Raw genomic sequence first — 20,166 nt, 5'->3', positions numbered from 1 at the left:
TAATATTCAGTCTATTATTCAACATAAACTACAGTTTAATAGCTCTCTTATGCCCACCAAGGCTGTTTTATTAAACCAAAGAATTTAACAAAATGTGGAACATTAATATTGCGACATATTATTTCAAATGAAAAAACTGTTTTCTATTGGAATATATTTTAAAATATAATTTATTCCTGTAATGTAAATCATTGTCTTCATTGTCACATGATCATTTAGAAATCACTTTAATATGCTGTTCAAGAAACATTTCTTATTATAAATGTTGAACATAGTTGTGCTTTTCAATAGCATATTTTTGTGGAAGCAATATCTTTTCAGGATTCTTTGATGAAAGCAAGCATTTATTTGAAGTTGAAATATTTTTTAGCATTATAAATGTCTTTACTGTTACATATAAATAAATATGTTAATCCCCTATACAAATATATATTGACCACACATTTTTGAACTGTAGTCTAAAAACTGTGCACCAATTGATTACCCACTCATCCCTATGAACTCATATATAATGAACAGGAGACATGTTTACAATAAAGACACTGAGTGGAATGTAAACTCATAGTTTATCTCAGGAGTTCCTCAGTAAGAAATGTTTGTTACTTGAGGTGTTAAGTTGTTACCAGTAGGAATCTGCAGGAATGATGCTGTAGTGCCTGTAGCAACGTAACAGCTCAAGCAACAAATATTCTGCTGAATTCATCTCTGTGTGAACAGAGCTCTACAGATGCTGGCATTACTTCCAGCTACTTCCGCAAAGACACTTAAAGAAATCATGTTTACCTGTGAAACTGGTCATAACATGAGTTAATATTTACTTATGTAGCATGTGTACTGTCAGAGTGCTGTTGTTATAGCTGCATATTTTAAACATTTGTATTCTTTCTGCTAACTTGATAAGAACCATTACAACTTTTCACTGTAAACACATTTCCCATTCACTCAGGTATGAATTATTGTCTAAAAATTAACAGGGCACTGTCAATGCAAATAATGGATAAAAGTGGCCCTAAAACCCCCAATTAAATTATTTATTGCTGAAATGTGCAACTTCTGTGAAATTAGTGTCATCAGGTCGAGGTAAAAAAAACTATATATATATATATATATATATATATATATATATATATATATATATATATATATATATATATATATATATATATATATAGGAACTGAATTAAGTTGAAAACATTGGTATTTTTTGTAGTGTATTGATAAACTGTTAGTTATTATAGTTATTACAGCTATTTAACTGAACTGAATCAAGCAGAATTTTAATTGGCCTTATATTTAATAAAGATTTCATCATGTATTCTGTCATTTTCCTGTTATTATTATCCTTTTATTACTGTCAAGCTGCTTCGAAACAATCTGTATTGGAGAATGTAAAGCACTATATAAATAAAGGTTACTTAACTTGAAAAAAAAGAAAGAAAATGATTTAACTATCCACAGTAATGTTTTCAAAATAGTTTTCCCAAAATTGCATCAGTCTAAGAATACCTTATGTACGACAGTACATATTACGCTGAAATAAAATAAAAAATTTTAACGTATAGGTCCCACTTTATATTAGGTGGCCGTAACTACTATGTACTTACATAAAAGAATAAGTACAATGTACTTATTGTGTTCATATTGTATTGTAAAACACTTTTGCTGCTATTGAGGTGGCATAGGGGTTAGGTTAGGGAGAGGGTTGGAGGTATGGGTAAGTTTAAGGGTGGGTTAAGGTGTAAAGTAAGGGTCAACAGTGTAATTATAAATGTAATTACAGAAATTAAATACAGATGTAATTACATGTAGTTTTAAATATAAGTACAATGTAAAAACATGAATGTACACAATAAGTACATTGTACTAAATTATTAATTAAAATGTAAGTACATAGTAGTTAAGGCCACTTAATATAAAGTGGGTCCAACGTATAAATAACTTAAAAAGTCACATGGTAAAAGCAAAGTCAAATTTAGAATTTTGCATCCATTTTAGTGTTGGAAATGTGCTCATAACTTAGCAGCAGATTCGGATGATTATTATATACTAGTCATTAATGGAGGTAGTTTAACTATTACAGGGAAAAGTAGAATTGAACATAACAGTTTAATAGGTTGTAATGGGAAAAGAGTCTAGTAAATTGGCCCCAAATAGATAATAATGCATTATAATAGTTTAGTCTGAAAAAAAAGACATTTTGTTTTTTAAGAAGATCTTGCAAATAGTTTTCTGAACAATCTGAATGAATCAGCTGCATCCTAGGGGTTTAATGGTCCTTTCAGAATACCTAGTAAGTAACACAGCTCTCACTTTAAACTTGAAGGCTGAATTGCTCTCACTCATTACTCAAACACACACTCACACTCGCACACCAAGAACAAAAGAGAGAAACGTCTCTCAAAAGACCTCTGCTGTACAGTTCCTCTGAAAAATTGCACTTATCAACTGAATGATGATGGCATGTATCTATCAACGGGGCATTACAGGGCAGGGGAACAGCAGCCTCTCGGCGCTATGCTTTCTGCAGCAATGCGCCGTAAATTTACAGGGCAATAATTATGAGTCTTTTCAGGAAGATAAAGGCAGGACCCTGTTTCCCAAAAGTAATAAACCTGACTCACGCACCCCTAGTTGAGGATGAAAAATGTTCCCCTGGCAACTGCGTTTGTCGTGCATGCTGGTTTTCCTCAACTGGCTTGCTAGGCAAGCAATCTCCTTTCATCACAGGGAGAGAATGCAATTTCAGGGCTCATATCCACCAATTTTGTGTAACTCACATAAGGGAAGAAGGAATGTAAGCTGAAAAACATAACACGAGGTGAAAAAACGGCACACTAGACCCATCTCCTCTTGTAGGACTGTAAATACTCCACTTTTCGGTTAAAATATGAGACACTCCAAAACTATGAAAACAAGATCTAGGAGAAAACACTCATTAGATCCTAATTCAAGTGACACATGATGTCAAACTGTTTTCTTGAAGTTTGGTCAGATTTACACTGGTGGCCAAAAGTTTCATTTTTGAGAGAAGTCCCTTATAATGAACAAGCCTGCATTCATTTGATTAAAAATATTATTGCAAATTAAAACATAAAACTGTTTTCTATTCTAATATCATTTTTAAACATGGTTTATTCCTGTGGTGCAAAGCTGAATTTTCAGCATCATTAGTCCAATCTTCAGCGTCACATAATCCTTCAGAAATCATATTAATATGCTGATTAGGTGCTCAACAAACATTTTTAGTTTATTGTTGAAAATCATATTTTTTAACCATAATACACTACTATTCCAAAAATTTGGGTATGTTACACAAAAAGTGATATTATTATTTTTATTCAGCAAGGATCCATTGAAAGTAAATACATTTCTATTGTTCAAAAAATCTAATAAATAATCTTAATGGACTTTATATCAATCAAAGAATGCTGATCAATTGTGCAATTATTAATAATTGAGGACCAATATAATTAAGCACCAAACAGAAATATTAGAAGGATTTTGAAGGATTTTATTACTAATGGCTGCTAAACCTACACACACACACACACACACACACACAAACAAACACACACACACACACACACACACAAAATATTGAAATACTATAAAACAGAAAATAATTATTTTAAATTGTAATACATTTTTTACAATATTACTGTTCTACTGTATTTTTGACAAAATAAATGCAGCCTTAAAGAGACTTCTTTCAGAAACATTTAAAAACAATCATTCTTATTTTAATTTTTTTGCCACTAAAATATGTGTCAGGAAGCCATCAGGTGACATTTCATTGACGTTCCAGATGCAATAAGCCTTCCTGAAATAGTTATCTTCTCCAGTCTAATCTTTGTCACTCTATATAGTTTGTGTCAGGAGAATGACACCTAGTTTCCCCCCAAAATGGAGTTTGGTAAATTGGTGTGTGCTAAAAGAGAGCGGAGCTATTCTACATCTGCGTGTCCCTGCAGGCATGTTCCACTGACAGGCCCAGTGCGAGATCTGTCCATCACCACGTTCCTCTGCTCTTTCCCTGCTGATACACGCAATGTCATTCTCCCCTCATTCCACAAGACACAATCACACCAATACATCTGTTTTAGACGAGGAAAACCAGGGATAGTTCAAATTCGATCAGTGATGAGATGCAAACACCCTGATGAAATCTGTGCTGTGTCCACCAAAGTGAGCCATGAATGTGAACAAATACCGAGACGGTCTGATTCATTACATGCTTGTGTGTAACAAATAAGTGTGTCGTCTGCTCCATCCAGGTGCTTTGTGTCAGGATTGAAAGCCTCAGACACCAAGCAAAGAAGTCCTCCTTTCAATAAGTCTTGTGTAAAAAACGTACTGAAGCTTTAATCTGCAGCACAGTGACCTTGACATTTTCACATAGAATGTCATTGTGCCGCTGCCACAGAAAGAGATGTATCTGAATTAATCAGTTATCTAGGGGCTTATGCAGTGTTGAAAAGGTAAAGCTGTTGATACAACACTCACCGCCGAGTTTAAAGCAATGCAGGTCCCTCAGATGCAAACTGAATTAAATGACAAGAAAACTTCAACTTTTAAAAATTTTTAAAATTCATAAGGGCCTTTTTTTAACCGTAAAAGAATTCTTACTAACCCAAACTTTGGAACGGTAGAGTAGGTTTAAGAAATAATACACCCACCCATCTACACACAGATCTTCACTTTCAGCATGAATGAATCATTTTGAATAGACAAGCTCAATGCTTCACAAAACAAACCACTAAATTTGACAAAAACATCAACAATAACAATGCAAACAAGTTTTGAGTTTTCATCTCTACAGGCTTGAATTGAGTACAAATGAAGTGTGTCCAATATTTTCAAGTTTACACTTGAACAAATATATTTTTATATAGAAAGTCCCAAATCGTGTCTGCTGTTTTTACTTCAGCACACAACCATTTTCCCGAGTGCATTCTATTACTATTGAACATCTTAAATTCACTTTCATGCAGAGGTTTAAAAAATCCCTTAGCCTGAATAACAAAGACTCTAGAGACTTCATTTCCATCTCAGAAAAGGCTTCACTTCCAATCTTATGACATCATCAAAACATCTATGTCAAACAGTGTCAGAGTGTCCCTGTCCACTCCATGTGATCTTAAAATGTCACTTAGACCTCTTACACGCTCAAATCACTTTGTGACTTTCACTTTCACAGGCCTCTCAAAACCCATTTAGATGTGAGTCCAAGTGAGAGGGCAAAGCTGTGAGTCAATTTTAAAGGACACCACATGGCAGAACAAACACCGCTCTCTAAGCTCTCCTCAGTGTGACGTGAGAAGTCCTTATCTACTCACTGTTAGCATGCACCTGCATAACATTATACAGAGAATTATTCATAAACATACAGTATGCCTTCGACGAAATGTGCTATTCCACCGGAAAATGCCTGATAGGGCATCTGATTTCAGGTTCATTAGTGTGGAGCGAAGGCCAGAAGCTGGAGCAGATGCTCACTCTGGAGATGTTCATCAGCATTCTGGACAGAACGCCTGCAGTCATATTCCATTCCATCTGCCTGCTTCTGTCTTTCAGCAGGAAATGGAGCACCTAGGTCCATTAATTCCCCAATAAGTGCTCTGCACATTCAAATGCTTTAAAAGAAGGACATCCATTGTGGACCATCCATTAAAGCACATTATCTGGGCCAGTCAAAAATGACAGCAATCGAGGGACTCAGTAGTAAGGATGAAGCAATGTGCTTTGATGTGATATGAGCTGGGGCATCTTTTTGTAACAGGACAGGATGAGACTTTGGCTCTAAGGCATGAATGGACCAGGTGTGAGATACTACTGCTTTACCCTTGATTGGGTAAATGACATGGAGCCTTGTTTTTTGTCAGTATCTATATCTATATCTATATCTATATCTATATCTATATCTATATCTATATCTATGTCTATATTCATAACATTTCTTGAACAGACCTCTGCTATGATGAACCTGTTCTCATTTCTGAATTAACATTTATTTGTATGTATCTACAGAACAAATGTTTGGAGTTTGGAGCTCAGTTTGAGCAGCTATTTCTCCGATCTTAGTGTCACATTCTTCTGCAGAATTCATTTTAATGCTGAATATTTCTTATTATTATCATTGCTGAAAACAGTTTGCAACTATTGAATGCTTAATATTTTTGTGCAAATCATACTATTTTTTCAGGATTCCTTGATGAATGGAATATTAAAAAGAACAGCATTTATTTGAAATATAAATATTATGTAACATTATGAATGTATTTACTATCACTTTTGATTCATTTAATGCATCCATCAATTTATATCAATTTATCGATCAAATATCAATTTTTTTAGAAAATCCAAAATTTTGTTTTTATTATGAAAAATGTCCGGGTGATACAACTGGCCTGATAGCATGAAATAAAAAAAGCCTCATTAATAATTAATTAATAGTTATTATGATTATGATTATTTCTTTTTAAAAAATCATGTAAAAAAAGTCAAAGTGCTACAGAAAAAAAAAACACATAAAACAGGAAATTATATCATAGAGAGGATCTAAATATCTCAGAATCAGATACCTTTTTATGACAAAGTTAGTTCATGATGTAAAATGTTACATGGAGTTAAAATATTCTTACATCACATGAAATTGTTTTTCCACTAATATGAACAGTAACAAATAAAGAGAAAAACAGAATATTTTTTTTAATCTGAATGTTACCCCACATTAAATTTTTACCTTTCTTGAAAATGTTTTTTTTTTTCCAATACCATACAAAAACAAAATTAATTCAGACAGTACATTTCTATGACATTTTGTTTTCTTTATGGTTGCCACTCCTATTTGTCATTTATCCGATTGTGTAGGATTCACTTGCGCTCTATTTCTTCGGAGCATCCACATTCTTATTCATCGCCTGTGGGAACACCAGCAAAGGACAAAGTGCAATGCTTATTAACGTACATCATGTGCTCACACTTGCTATCTCTCCTCGATTGAGCTGCAACCAATTAGAGCTAATAGTCTACAGTAGCTCTTGTATATGTGGGAGCTGTCCACTCAGCAGCGGTGCTGAACAGAGGCTGCCGCTATCCGTGGTGCTGAGGATTATACATTGCCAGTACTGGCTAAAATGGCCATTGACAATCACTCCAAAAACTCATCCCATCCATCATCCATCACATATTTGCCCTTGGTGCATCACTACTCCTCAAGTGCCCCCCTCCCCCCCAAAGCCTCTTCCATCTTCCTCTCTCCTTACATCAAGTCCCTCTCATCCGTTCTCAGACACCACTTGTCAGTGAGATGTGCAATGTGGTCAGATGAGTGTGTGGAAGAGTGTGTGAGGCCCACAGGGCATCTTTCCCTCCATTGAGAGATCAGAGCAGGTTCCAGATGCCTGGAGCTCATAAAAAAAAAGAACATCTTGCTTTTCAGCTCACCTTCAGCTCCTCGATACCCACGCATATAAGGTTAACTCACTTACTGCCGACAACACCTGCACATTGCATACTGCACCACATTCCCCCACAGTTACAAGAATCTTGTCTCACACGTCATGCGGCATGAGCGCTTCTCAGTGCTGCTTTATGTCATTCATAATGCTGCTTGACAGAGGTCTCGAGTTCATGAACACTGCATTTTTGTGCGGCAGAAAGTACAGAATAAACCAGAGCGACTTCAGGATAAATGACTATTTATCATCTGTCACCGAGTTCAGCAGATGAAGTGAATATATGGGGCTGAAAAACCACGAGCCATGTTTCTCTCCGACAAGATATTAAAACGTGTTAAATTATTAAACTGTGCCCTCTCGACCCAAAGCGCTCAGTCAGACACGATATGCAGATATGAGATGTTTAATCAGACATTTCATCATGTCGTATCAGAGACTCCTACACTGAAACTGTTCAAATTCACCTGTCGTCCACCGGCTTCCCTAATGAATATAAAAAAGCGAATATATTGAGAGGACTGGATTCAGATGGATGACGTTGATGTGGCTGACGAGATACAAATGCACATGCGATGCAAATCCCTGGCATAACATAAAAAATATACTTTTTAATTGAGGATATGCACACCTAGGATGTTTGGTTTCGAATTTTTTTTTTTTTTTTCTGCTGTCATTAGTAATCTCTTCAGGGCAGGTAGGAAAAGTCACTGATGGGAGAATCATCTGAGAGACAGACTGTATTAGAAGAGAGATCTGCATCCGGCAGGCTCACTGTGAAATGTAACTGTCAGCCATTAGAAAGAATCAGAGGAGAGAGATTTGTGCTCATGAGATAATGAGTTTCCATCTAATTCCATTCCATACAGAAATATTCTCATAAGACTGACATTCAGTTCTCCAGCAAACAGCGGAAGTATTGACACACGCATTTCCTTTGATTTCCATTTGGTTAAAATCCACATAAATCACACCCCAAAAGGAGTAAATATTTAAAAGTTTCACGGCGCTCATTATGAAAATCCTGCTTTATCAGCACTAAAGCACATTTCTGTTTTGTGTTTTCTTTTTTCTCCCTCAAACGCCTCTAGTTCTCTAGTTTCTTCAAAACTCTTACTTGTGGGATTTGTCTTACATGGTCCCTTGGTTTTGCTGAAATGTCTCTGTTGCCGTGTTTCCCAAAGAGTTACATCCTGATCCTGTATTCCCTCGACTATATCCTGGTGCTTTGTCTCTCTAAACACACCTCCCATAGATTGAGGTTAACAAGGGAATCAGGAGATATGCTGATGCTGTATTATCTCACCGGGTTTATCTTCCTAAAATTGCTCAAGTGCAGCTCTTAGAATAAAGATATGTCTTGCAATTTATAAATCCAGAGATTTCAGAACATGTAGTTTAAATTCATATATTAATATTTAACGATAGTTAGTTCATTCTAATAAAGGTTTTTAAATTAAACTGAAAATTTTCCAAATGTCATTTAATCACTTCATTTCATCACAAGATTCACAGCATAAAAAGCTGCAATTTTCTTCTAATTAGTGTACGGAAAAGTATATTTCCTCATAAACACCTCTTACACAGCGTGTTGATCACAACCCTTAACCAAAAACACAAGCCTTTTGTGTGATATTAAACCCAAGCTATTGCACACAGCTTGAGTTTCACTTCACAATAAAAAAAAACTCCAAAGACTAAATAAAAAATTTGCTACTGTATATAATATCATAAAAAAAATACAGTAAGAAAAAACATTCCCTAAATAGTTTCCGACTTCTTCAGAAAATCTGACAATACCTCTGTGAATTGGAGATGAATAATAGTGATAAAATCTCAAAATATTTAGAGGTATGGAATGAATACAGGTGTAGAGGTGTCAAAGATAAGTACAAAAATATGTCCATGAGCTTAGTTTAAACCAATGAACAGCATTGCAGGCTTGAAAGCAACTGGATATATATGGAAATACAATATAATGGCCAAAACAAACAAAAAAAAAAAAATAATCTGGTTTTCCATAATAGGAAAATTTTCATCTCTTGGTTTAAATTTTAAGAGTTTCAACTGTTTTAAATAATTAAATGTTCCAGGGAAGAAAGAATAGAACAGGATTAAAGAACGTTTTTATTCAGATTCTGTCAGGAGATAAACATTACTTGGTGGTAAGCACCTCAACTGTTTCAAAAACCGCTCTAAAACCATCTCTTATGTCTGGTTTGGGTGACGTTATACATGGGCTTAAAAGGGAGTGGGGGTAACATTAAGACTTTAGCACAAAATGTGCTTGTACTTTCCAGCTTGTCCAACATGTTATAACTCAGACTTTACAAGAAAAGTGAAGAAAAATCCAACTGCCTGTGGCTGAAGGTCTCAGTTCAGACAGCTTCAGGAGCCCTGGTCTGGCAGATCTACTCTCTAAAGTGAGTGGCTGTATAGAGCTGTTGCTCTGGAAGAGACAAACTCCACTCAGGGAAACAATGTCTGTTTGTAGATACATTTTATTCAGAAGCAGGTCCCTCATGTGAGCAGCACTGCAGTGACTAGTCTTTAGTAGGAGGGATATCAGGTTAGCAGCAGCCAGCAGGTGGAAGTGAGCCGGCCAGGAAGGGAGTCAGTAGGCAGGCTGAGTGGGAGCTCTCCATGTAGTGATGGTTTCCAAGGTCTGTTTTACTAACTCATAAAGGAGCATCAAATCCCATTACAAGCTACCCCAGGTGGAACAGCCTGAGGTAAATTATCTTTTAAAGCACCTTGCGATGATCTGTGGATGATAAAACATTATTTTTGGATTTTGTTTAGTTAATTAGTAATTTTACATTTTAATTGTGCAGTATATACAATATATGTATACAATACATATGCAATATTATATATGATTAATAGTGGGGGTGAAACCTTATTAGGAAAAACATTGTTTTTTTTCTAATAAATATCGGCAACAATTGTTAGCACCCCTAAAAATTCTTCTGAATAAAATGTAAGTGAAGTATTTTCCCATTCCCATTTACACATTGAAATTATCCAGACTCCAGCCATGACTTCCCGTTGTAATTGTGAAGTCCAATACCCTTAAAACCAAAAAAAAAAAAAAAAAAAAAAAAAAAAAAAAAAAAAAAGATTATAGCTGTGCAACAAAAGATGTTTGAGTTCAACAAAATAGAAAGTGGCTGTAAGTAAAGAGCTAAAGCATTATAAATTCCCATTTCTACAATCAGGTCAATAATTAAGATGTTCCAATCATTTGGAGATGTTAAGAATCTGTCTGGAAGTGGATGTGAGTCTATATCATCCTAATGCCAAAAATGCAGAAATTGGTTTAGTCATCGGGTTAGAAAAATAAACAATAAAAATCATCACAACGGGTTGTTTGGAAGGGTTTCAAGAAACAAATCCTCTGCTCCAGCACATCCAGTTGCCAGACACTACTGGAACTTCAAGCAGGACCAGGTTCTAAAATCGTATAAAACCAAAAAAAAGGATTTTGGCACACAAAATATGGGATTAAAGGATAAACAAAGATCACCCCATTCCCACAGTTTAATATACTGCTGGATCTTTAATGTTGTGGGCCTATTTTTCTTCTAGGGACCCTGGACATCTTATACATGGCATCGTGGATTCTATCAAATACCGACAGATAAAAAATCTAAACCTGAATGAATCTTATAATGGGCCATAGTTGGATCTTCCATCAAGTCAATGACCCCCCCCCCCAAAAAAAAAACATAAAAATGGGTCACTGAAATTAAAATTAGGGTTCTGACATGGCCACCCTAGTCCCTTGACCTGAAACAATTAGAAAATGATTTGGGTGAACTAAGAGGAGAAGCATGAACATTGACCTCAGCATTTGAAGAACCTTGAAAGGTTCTGCATGGAAGAATGGTCTCCAATCTCCAACCTTACCAAGCATTATTGGAGAAGCTCAGAGCTGCTATCTTGAAAAACTGAGGTTGCAAAAAATATTGAATAAAAGAGGGCCAATAATTGTGCCCACCATATATTTGAGAGAAACAACAACATTTATTTACTTCCCCTTTCCCCCACAATTTCAATTGTCTTACTTCAATGAAAGGTTGCATTTTTGTAACTGAACAAATGAATAAACAATGCAGATTTAATTTTACAACCTTATTTGCTTATATAAGGGGTTAATAATTCTGACCTGATCATTGTCAAATAGATAGATAGATAGATATAAACCAAAACAAAATGTTGTACACAAAACCTTAATATTATATACAGTATGTGCATGCATTTGTACTGCTGTTTGCAATTATAGCCAAACATTACATTTTACCCTTTATAATATACCACAGGCATTTTCTTGTTTGTTGGGGCAATCAAACTTTATGTGTGCTTTACATATACTTTAATTCAAGATGTATTGTCTTTCAAATTAATTAGTATATTTCCAAAACAACTCCTTTTTCTAATCTCAAAGTGCAAATTGAAAAGAGACATTCTGCGCTAGATTCTGCACTTAATGCTTGTCCCTTTAAAAGAGCTAATTGATTGTTTTTAGGACCTAGGATTGTGTGTAGCCTGGTTCAGTTTAAAGGAAAACTAAATAAGAGTTTTGTTGTGTGAAACACTGCAATTTGTTGGTGACAAGCAAGTGACTCCAGGTCTGGGCTCAATTACATGCTGAGGATAGAAGGGGCTTAAAATCCTGAGAGTTACTGAGATCACAGCCACAATCTGTTTGCATGCAGAGTGAAAAATATTGCTCAAGGGGGGATTTGTGTTGCGCTAGAAAAAGAAAAAGAAAATGTTTTTGATAAATGTCAGTTCATCATCATAACCCATTGGAACGATATATTAAGATACAAATGCCCGACATCATTTCCCAGTTTCCAGTGACTGCTAGATCAAGGCAGGTTTTAGATGAGAGATCATGTATAGCTTGAAGCTAGGAGCTCTCGTGTATCGGGAAAAAATAATTACATGCAATAGGAGGGAGGAAGAGAAAGATGGAGAGAGGGACTAAGAGAAAGAGACAGAGAGAAAGTGTGTGAGAGAGAAAGGGATGAAATGGGAGAGTGAAGCAAAAGAGAGAGAGAGCAAGGAAGAGGGAGGGAGGAAGAGAGAGAGAGTACCGCCCTTCAGTTGTGTTTAAATGTGAAGCGGAAAATCATCACTGTGGCTCAGGGGAGTGAAGAGGCGATTCTAGGGTTAGATGAGAGGGTTTGCCGTGCGTGAATCATAGTGCTCTCGCTCTTTCGCTCTTTGTTTGTCCTAGAGTGTCCCTGATTTCAGCTACAGGCTTCAAAGTGAGGAGACAGAAGAACTGAGAGTTTCTACAAGACAACAATACCTGGACACGGGGATATCTGGACACCTCACAATGGATGGATTGAGGACAAAGTGTTGAGTTCTCCTACGGCGGTCCCTGAATGATACAGGTACAGTAGTTGTTTCAGCTTTGTTTTGCTATTTACCAAGTATCAGCATGCAGCTGATGCAATAGAAATGTTCAGGAAACAAATATATAACATGTTTTTACCTTGATGCAAGGAAAATGTTGTTTTTGTTGTTGTTTTTTCTATGAAAAAGGAGTGCACTGAAAGATCAGCATGAATATCTTTACCCGGTCTCGTGTTCAGTGATTATTATAGCCTACATTATGAAGTATATGTCATGAGACTGAATGGCTGGCTCTTTTCATAAGTTCTCCAGACGTTTTTATAGTTTTAGTCTGACATTCAATTTCAGAATTGCTATGTGGATAACTGAAGAATATGTGACTGTCGAGTCATAACTCTAATTTATGAATATGAATAGGCAATTGGAGACTCAAGGAAGGAAGAGACTGTCAGGTGGCTGAGGAAAAAAAACAATTGGCACTTTCATCTCTAAATGTGGCCTAATAGACAGACTAAGAGGCTAAAAGCAAGTTGGTCTACATGGAGATTGGATCTGTGATTTTTCTCTGCATTGAAAAAAATGTGGTGTAGAATCAATTTCTCACACAGAAATCACTAGTGCACAAACAATTACAAAGAAATGGACAACACTGAATTAAATGTGGAATACTAAAGTATAAAACTGAAATAGCAATTACCTGCAAAGCTTTATTTACATATTCCTACTCATTTTTTAGAGAGTGAGGAAGTTCTGTCAGACTCGCATAAATTATAATAAATATTATTTCAGATGTAATTAGAAATACCAGGTTTGAATGAACCTCATGGAATTCACTGCACTTAAAAAGGAATGAATGGAAGTGAGAGATGAAAAGCCAGTGTGTGAGTTACTGACCTCTCTCTGTGTGTCTTCAGAGGAGTGTTGGGATGTCGTGGCTGGTGTGGGTGTGGGTCAGTGTGACAGTCATGATGCTGATGTGTGAGGCCACTTTCTATGAGACCATCCAGCAGCACCTGGCCCCACCTGGAACCAACATACAGATCCTCGGTGAGTCCTTCCTTCTCTTCATCTCCTGTCTCATCGTCCACTCTGACATCTGCATGATTTATCAGTCTCAATCTGAAAGTCCACACGACCAAAGATTTCATGCATCAAAAACAACACAAAGAGATTGTAAAAGTATATAAATCAAGCAGTTTAATACAAACATTTTAAAGTGAAACAATCGTTTATATGGTAAAGAAATTAAATTTAGGCTTTTGGCATATAAATATTGATTGGTGTGCATACATATAGTATACATATAGTACTTCAAATATGCTAAATGGAAGCTCAGACATGCTTGTGTGACATGCAAGAACAAAACTCATTGGTTCTCACAGTTCAAGTATGCAAGTATGTCTGCGTTTCTGTTTGCCATATTTAATGTGCTCTATATATGTGCTTTGATCAATGTTTCGATATAAATAAAAGCCTAAAATGATGACAAGAGAGAAACTTTCTGTTTTAAATTTCCAATTCCAATTAAGAAATTAAAGGGATAGTTCACCCAAAAATTTCTGAAATGAAATGAAAATAGCTTCATAAAATGATGGTTGAACCACTGATGTCACATGGACTATTTTCACAGTGTCCTCACTACCTTTCTGGGCCATGAACGTTTCAGTTGCATTGCTGTCGTTGAAGAATCAGAAAGCTCTCGGATTTAATTAAAAATATTGCTTGTGTTCTGAAGATTAACAAAGGTCTTACAGGTTTTGGAATGACATGAGGGTGAATAATTAATGACATAATTTTCATTTTTGGGGAACTGTCCCTTTAAGAGAGCTGCTAATCATGAAGAATTTTTTATAATGATAACAAATCAACAAAGAATATTTAATGAAAAATAAACATACACAGAATAACAATATGACAGTATATACAGTATTTAGATATTTTATGTGTACAGTAAAATGCAAACAATATAATATAATATAATATAATATAATATAATATAATATAATATAATATAATATAATATAATATAATATATAAAAAGCAATTTTTGATATCCTTCTCTATATGACAAAAAAATGGAATACGGTTATTTCCAGAGTATTTGAAGAGATTTATGCTGCTGTTTACTTCCATTGGTTAATCCACCATGGCAGACAATCAAAATTAATTGCAGGTGAAGGTTTTAATCGCTGGTTTGTTAGGCAGTGTATTATTAAGTAGTGCACACAACTTCGACAAATCCTTTTCTTAATTGAATTCTCATTGGTGCAACTCTGATTCAGGAAAGTAGACACACAGGGGATGGATTTCTAGCACAGTGGTTCTCAACATGGCATTGCTGCAGAACCCAGATTTGGACATTTATCAAGTGGCAACCCAACACAGTAGCAGAATTGTTTTGATGGTTTCAAGCTCTCGGTACCCAGTAATTCACCGCACACAACAGATTTTGGTCTGTATTTAATGATGTTGGTGTTTGCAGAGGCTTTTCAAGGAGTCAAGCACTTGACATCAAGGACATGTCAAGTAACTCTGCCTAATTTGGCTAGCTTTTATCATCCGTAAATAAATGATCAATTTGCATTGGAGTCATGTCTTTTGACATCAGCGATTTTTCAATACAAGTTCATACATTACTATGCTAACCCAGCACAATTAGATGGTTAGACTTTTTTTCTTTTTTCTTTTGTTTTTGTTTTTTATCCCTATCAGAACATGCAAAACACCAGAACTGCTCTCAGACCTCGTGGTTAGCCAAGTTTACAAGCACCTGGGTTCACTTACAGTTTTTCTTTCACACATCGGGTCAAGAGTATATTAGACATTTTTATCAGAATGTAAATCTATTAGAAAATCCTGTTTGTCTAATATCTCAGCGGTCTGGGGTGGTTTTAAGGTTCACCTCAATTGAAACAGAGCACAAATGCTTCTTGTAACCTCACACCTTCAAATGAGAGGGCTAAAAGCAATTTGAGACCGCACCACTTACTTTAACTAATCTTGCTAGAGGCACTTTAGTGGGATTGGATCCTGAATTGGAATTGATTTTATTGTACAGACTATAGAACAATTATAGAGGTACATGCTATTCTTGATTCAAAGTAGAAGGTCGGTGGAGTTTTGCCTCTTTGACATCAAATACTTTTGACTATTTAGATTTGGCTTCAGTGTCATTCAGAATGTAGATAGAGCGATGTTAGGAAAGCTAGCCTCGATTGAACAATTGAGCTCCAGCTAAGAGACTTATCAGAGCACAGCAGTATTTCTTAACAATCACGTTCATCCTAAATGAAGGGCTATATATTGGCTCTCTGGGATTCCACTATCATAAATCTGAATATCAAAGCAGATAAACAAACTGCACAGATTGGGCTTTTATGAGCTTTGGTGATGTTGCATAAAATTCACATTTGGTGCTGGATGGAATGAATGGACAGAGATTACGTTTAAGTGTCCATATGTTCTCTCAAAAGATGAACAATACTGAGGCATTAAGATTTTTTTTGACTCAGTATAAAAAGGGGCACTAAATAATTCATATTTAAGCCCCCATTCTGCTCCAAAGAGATGATTTCTACAAAAGATGTCAATTTATGGTCATATTTTCTGCACTACTTCAATAACAAAGGAGTGCATTTGAGATATCAGTGTTTTCTGAAAATAAATCTTTACAGTCATTTCATTTTACCACTTGCCTTATATGAAAAACACAAACAACCGGCACCGATTGTAGTAGCTCCAGGATGCGTTTGCATGCTGTGAAAACATCAAGCTCAGCAAACATTCTCTCAAACTGCCAATCATATAAGAATTTTTTTTAAAGGTCAGCAAAACTGACAACATCTGCTCAGCTTTCAAACCTTGTGTGATTATGTTGACGTTTTTGATGTTATGACAAGTGTGATTTCTAACTGTAATGCTTTTCCAGTCAGGGTAAGATTGTGGATTTGGAGAGAGTGAGTGTGTGTGTGTGTGTGTGTGTGTGTGTTGTGTTACAAAGAGATATTTGTTTAAGTATTGAGTGCTTTGAGGCTGGTAGATTGCACTGAGTATCAGGGTTGACAGGTCATGAATTGTTGCGGTACCGTTGCTATCATTAAAACCATCAATGTAACTAGTGACCAAGATCACTGCAGGAAATTGCAAAACGGTGTTGTTCACAATCTGATGAATTGAGCTTGCATCCATTGCGAAAATGTTTATATATATACTGCATATTTTAATTTTGTATTTGAATTTCCCTGGAGGTCAAGGTTTGAGACAGCCTATGTTTGATTTATGCGGTATTGACTATTATGCAGTATAAACTGCACATATGAATGTGCCAAAATAATGTCACTTTGGAACTGCAAACATCCCATAGTTAAAAAATGTACTAAATTTAAGCAATAGCCCACAGAGCGGCTGATGTACACATATAGTAAAAAAAAAATAATAATAATAACACTGTAGGCACTATTTTGCTTCAATGCATATAGCTCTAATAATTCAGATTCCTCAATGTGTTTTGCAAAAATGCTTGTCAGAAATTAGATAGATATGTAGTCATCTATATTCAACCTTTAAATGCTTGCTTTTGATTTACTTAAGCTATAAGCCAGAAGAAACTGTGCTTTGCAGTGATTTTACCTGGAAACTGTGACTCTGAGTGGCTTTTACTGTAGCTTCACTGCAGATTTCTAAAGAACCTTACAGCATTTAAAAATGACTGATTTTAGTTTTTACTTTCAAACTAATTCAACCAATTCAACAAAATTCAAACAAAATGTGTATAGAACTTTAATATCATTCATCGGTTGTCTGCCATAACAAGAAAATAATTATTGATATCAACCAGAATTTTAATATTGGAGCATCCCTACTAGAAGATGAACTCCCGTAAATAACAGAACGCTGATATGCTATAAAAATAATGATCCATTATGGGAGTTGTGGAGTGGTGTGACGAACAGCTCAAAGCTGTTTCTATATTGTGATTGGTCAACACATCTGGGATCACCACCTTTATGTGAGGGAGGGGTTTGAGTACCCTCTCTTTGGAACTAGAACAATGTAATGACCAATCAGAAGCCAGGACTGGAACTATCTCTTCTGTAATGTTATAATAATATTATGCTCATTTAAATAAATGGCAATAAATTTACATTTATTTAAATATGTCTTTAAATATCTTTTATAATTATATAAACTATTATATTATGAACATTAAATATGATATATATTATCAATAAAAACAAAATACATTTATACTGTGTATTAAGCATTGGTGTCTTTTATCGCAGTGCTGTGAAGCTACAGTAAAAGCCACTCAGAGTCACAGTTTCCAGGTAAAATCACTGCAAAGCACAGTTTCTAATGCCTTATAGCTTTAATAAATCAAAAGCAAGCATTCAAAGGCGGAATATAGATAACTACATATCTATCTAACGTGTTTTTTGCAAAACAAATTGAGGAATCTGAATTGTTATAGCTATATGTATGGAAGCACCATAGTGCCTACATTATGTGTGTATATTGTGGGCTCACAGGTCCTGATTAACTTGCCGCTGCAATGCAGTGCAAATCGATGATTATATGTGTTTTAAATGTAGAGATGAATAAGAAGCGAGGGATGGAGAGAGTGAAAAGCACAGAGCACGTGTAGCACTTCTCACAGATGTGCTGCCGGCTGTTCTTGCTCTCCGGCTCAGACAGACAGATGAGGATGGCTGATTCACGAGACCAGGTCTCTATTCAGCTCTGACAGCTGCAACAGCACTAAGCAAATTGTGTTTGTCATGCATGCATAGCTGTCATGTTTTAGTGTTATGAGTCTGAACTCTCCAGATGTAGAAAATAACCCTTCTTTAACAAACCGAGACCTGAACCATCCCTTTACAAACAAACACAGACACAGTTTCTCGGGCCCCTGGGAGACCATCACTAAGTCCAAGGACAAGCAGGCTATTACAAAACCAGCCACACCGGAATCAACCTGGGTAGATCAGAGATTTAAAGTGCAAGTGTTAATAGTGGACAGACGGCTAACTGTATTACGTTGAAAATAACAGCAGGCTAATCCGATAACTGCGGTTCAGATGCCTCTTTACTTTAACAGCAACACAACTATGACTTATGAGCGTCTTGCTGTGGTTTTAGAGGGCAGATATCATATCAATCTTGTGGAGTTTCTGGGAAATATAGATTGTCTGTCAGATTCACTTTACTTGTTAGGTTCTTGATCAATGTAGCTCTTCCTGGACATGAAGCTGTGAAAATCTATGCCATGTTGCAATATGTATCAACATATATCCAGACATGGTCATATAAGGCATCAGATATACATCACGTCACATCTCCATTTATCCACGTAAGCTGAGGCTTGAACAACTCATGATACAATATATATATATATATATATATATATATATATATATATATATATATATATATATATATATATATATATATATCAGATAAATATGTTTAAAAGGTATGCACTTTACTAGTCTTAGTAATGGATGGATAATGGTTGGTGTTCTCACGAAAAACTTCTTCTCTGGCAAATTAAATACAAATCTAACTAAATTATTAATATTAAAATTCTTTATATACATTTCTGTCTCTTTAGTAAATGCATCTTGGTTTAGAAACGTTCAGACATTTTTTTTTTTTTTTTTTACTGGAACACAAAAAACACTGATTACGATTTTTTTCAATGTAGGCAACTACAGTATGTTGGTCTTGCACTCTTCTTATAGAGTGTGAGCTTTGTTAAAAGCATCTCCTGTCCATAGAGATATCCTCTTAGGTAAATATCTACTAAAATCTCTGTTGAAATTAATATTAAATGTCTTAATTATGCATAATTATGGTGTAAAGCAGTATGAACTATCACACTATATGGGATAATTCATCTGTACAGTGCAGGTTGGTTTATACATTGGATTTTTTCTGGTTCATTTTGCTGGTAAAAAAACATTATCAAAAAAACAAAATGATAATGATAATAAATTTGAAGTAACAAAACTGATAAGCTGGATAGATGCTTCTTATGCACTTAAAGATGAAAAACTTAATCCTAAAAACTAAATTAAGGGGAAAAGAGACCAATACATTTGTCTGTTTTATATATTTTCTTCTTAATGAAACATTGAATGATGTTTAACTATATTGTTTATCAAATATAAAATTAACAAGGTTTCTTTCAGCATGAAAAAGAGAGATATCTGCAGACATTCAAAGCTGAAGTGTATAATAAAACATTTTACAAGCAACCACAAATATTTCATTTATTACTGTAGATGCTTAACCAGAGCCTGATTCTTTTTAAGAGGCTCCTAAATATATTTTTTGCTCC

At 35.3% G+C, this 20,166-nt stretch overlaps 1 protein-coding gene across 3 annotated transcripts in view; it reads left to right on the top strand.

Annotated features, from left to right (window-relative positions):
* The first annotated feature begins 12,519 nt into the window (after positions 1-12,519).
* The window catches only part of LOC113069103 (protein FAM19A1-like), a 39,067-nt gene continuing 31,420 nt past the window's right edge, over positions 12,520-20,166 (top strand). For all 3 annotated transcript variants that reach the window (XM_026242083.1, XM_026242081.1, XM_026242082.1), the window contains exons 1-2: positions 12,520-12,865; positions 13,742-13,874. In XM_026242083.1, coding sequence (XP_026097868.1) covers positions 12,857-12,865; positions 13,742-13,874 — 142 coding nt within the window. In that variant the 5' untranslated portion in view covers positions 12,520-12,856. The remainder of the gene's footprint in view (positions 12,866-13,741; positions 13,875-20,166) is intronic.

Source organism: Carassius auratus, unplaced genomic scaffold, assembly GCF_003368295.1.
Source record: "Carassius auratus strain Wakin unplaced genomic scaffold, ASM336829v1 scaf_tig00000876, whole genome shotgun sequence".
Classification (NCBI taxonomy): domain Eukaryota; kingdom Metazoa; phylum Chordata; class Actinopteri; order Cypriniformes; family Cyprinidae; genus Carassius; species Carassius auratus.
The sequence above is the reverse complement of the archived record's forward strand: the minus strand, read 5'-3'. Positions and strand labels throughout refer to the sequence as shown.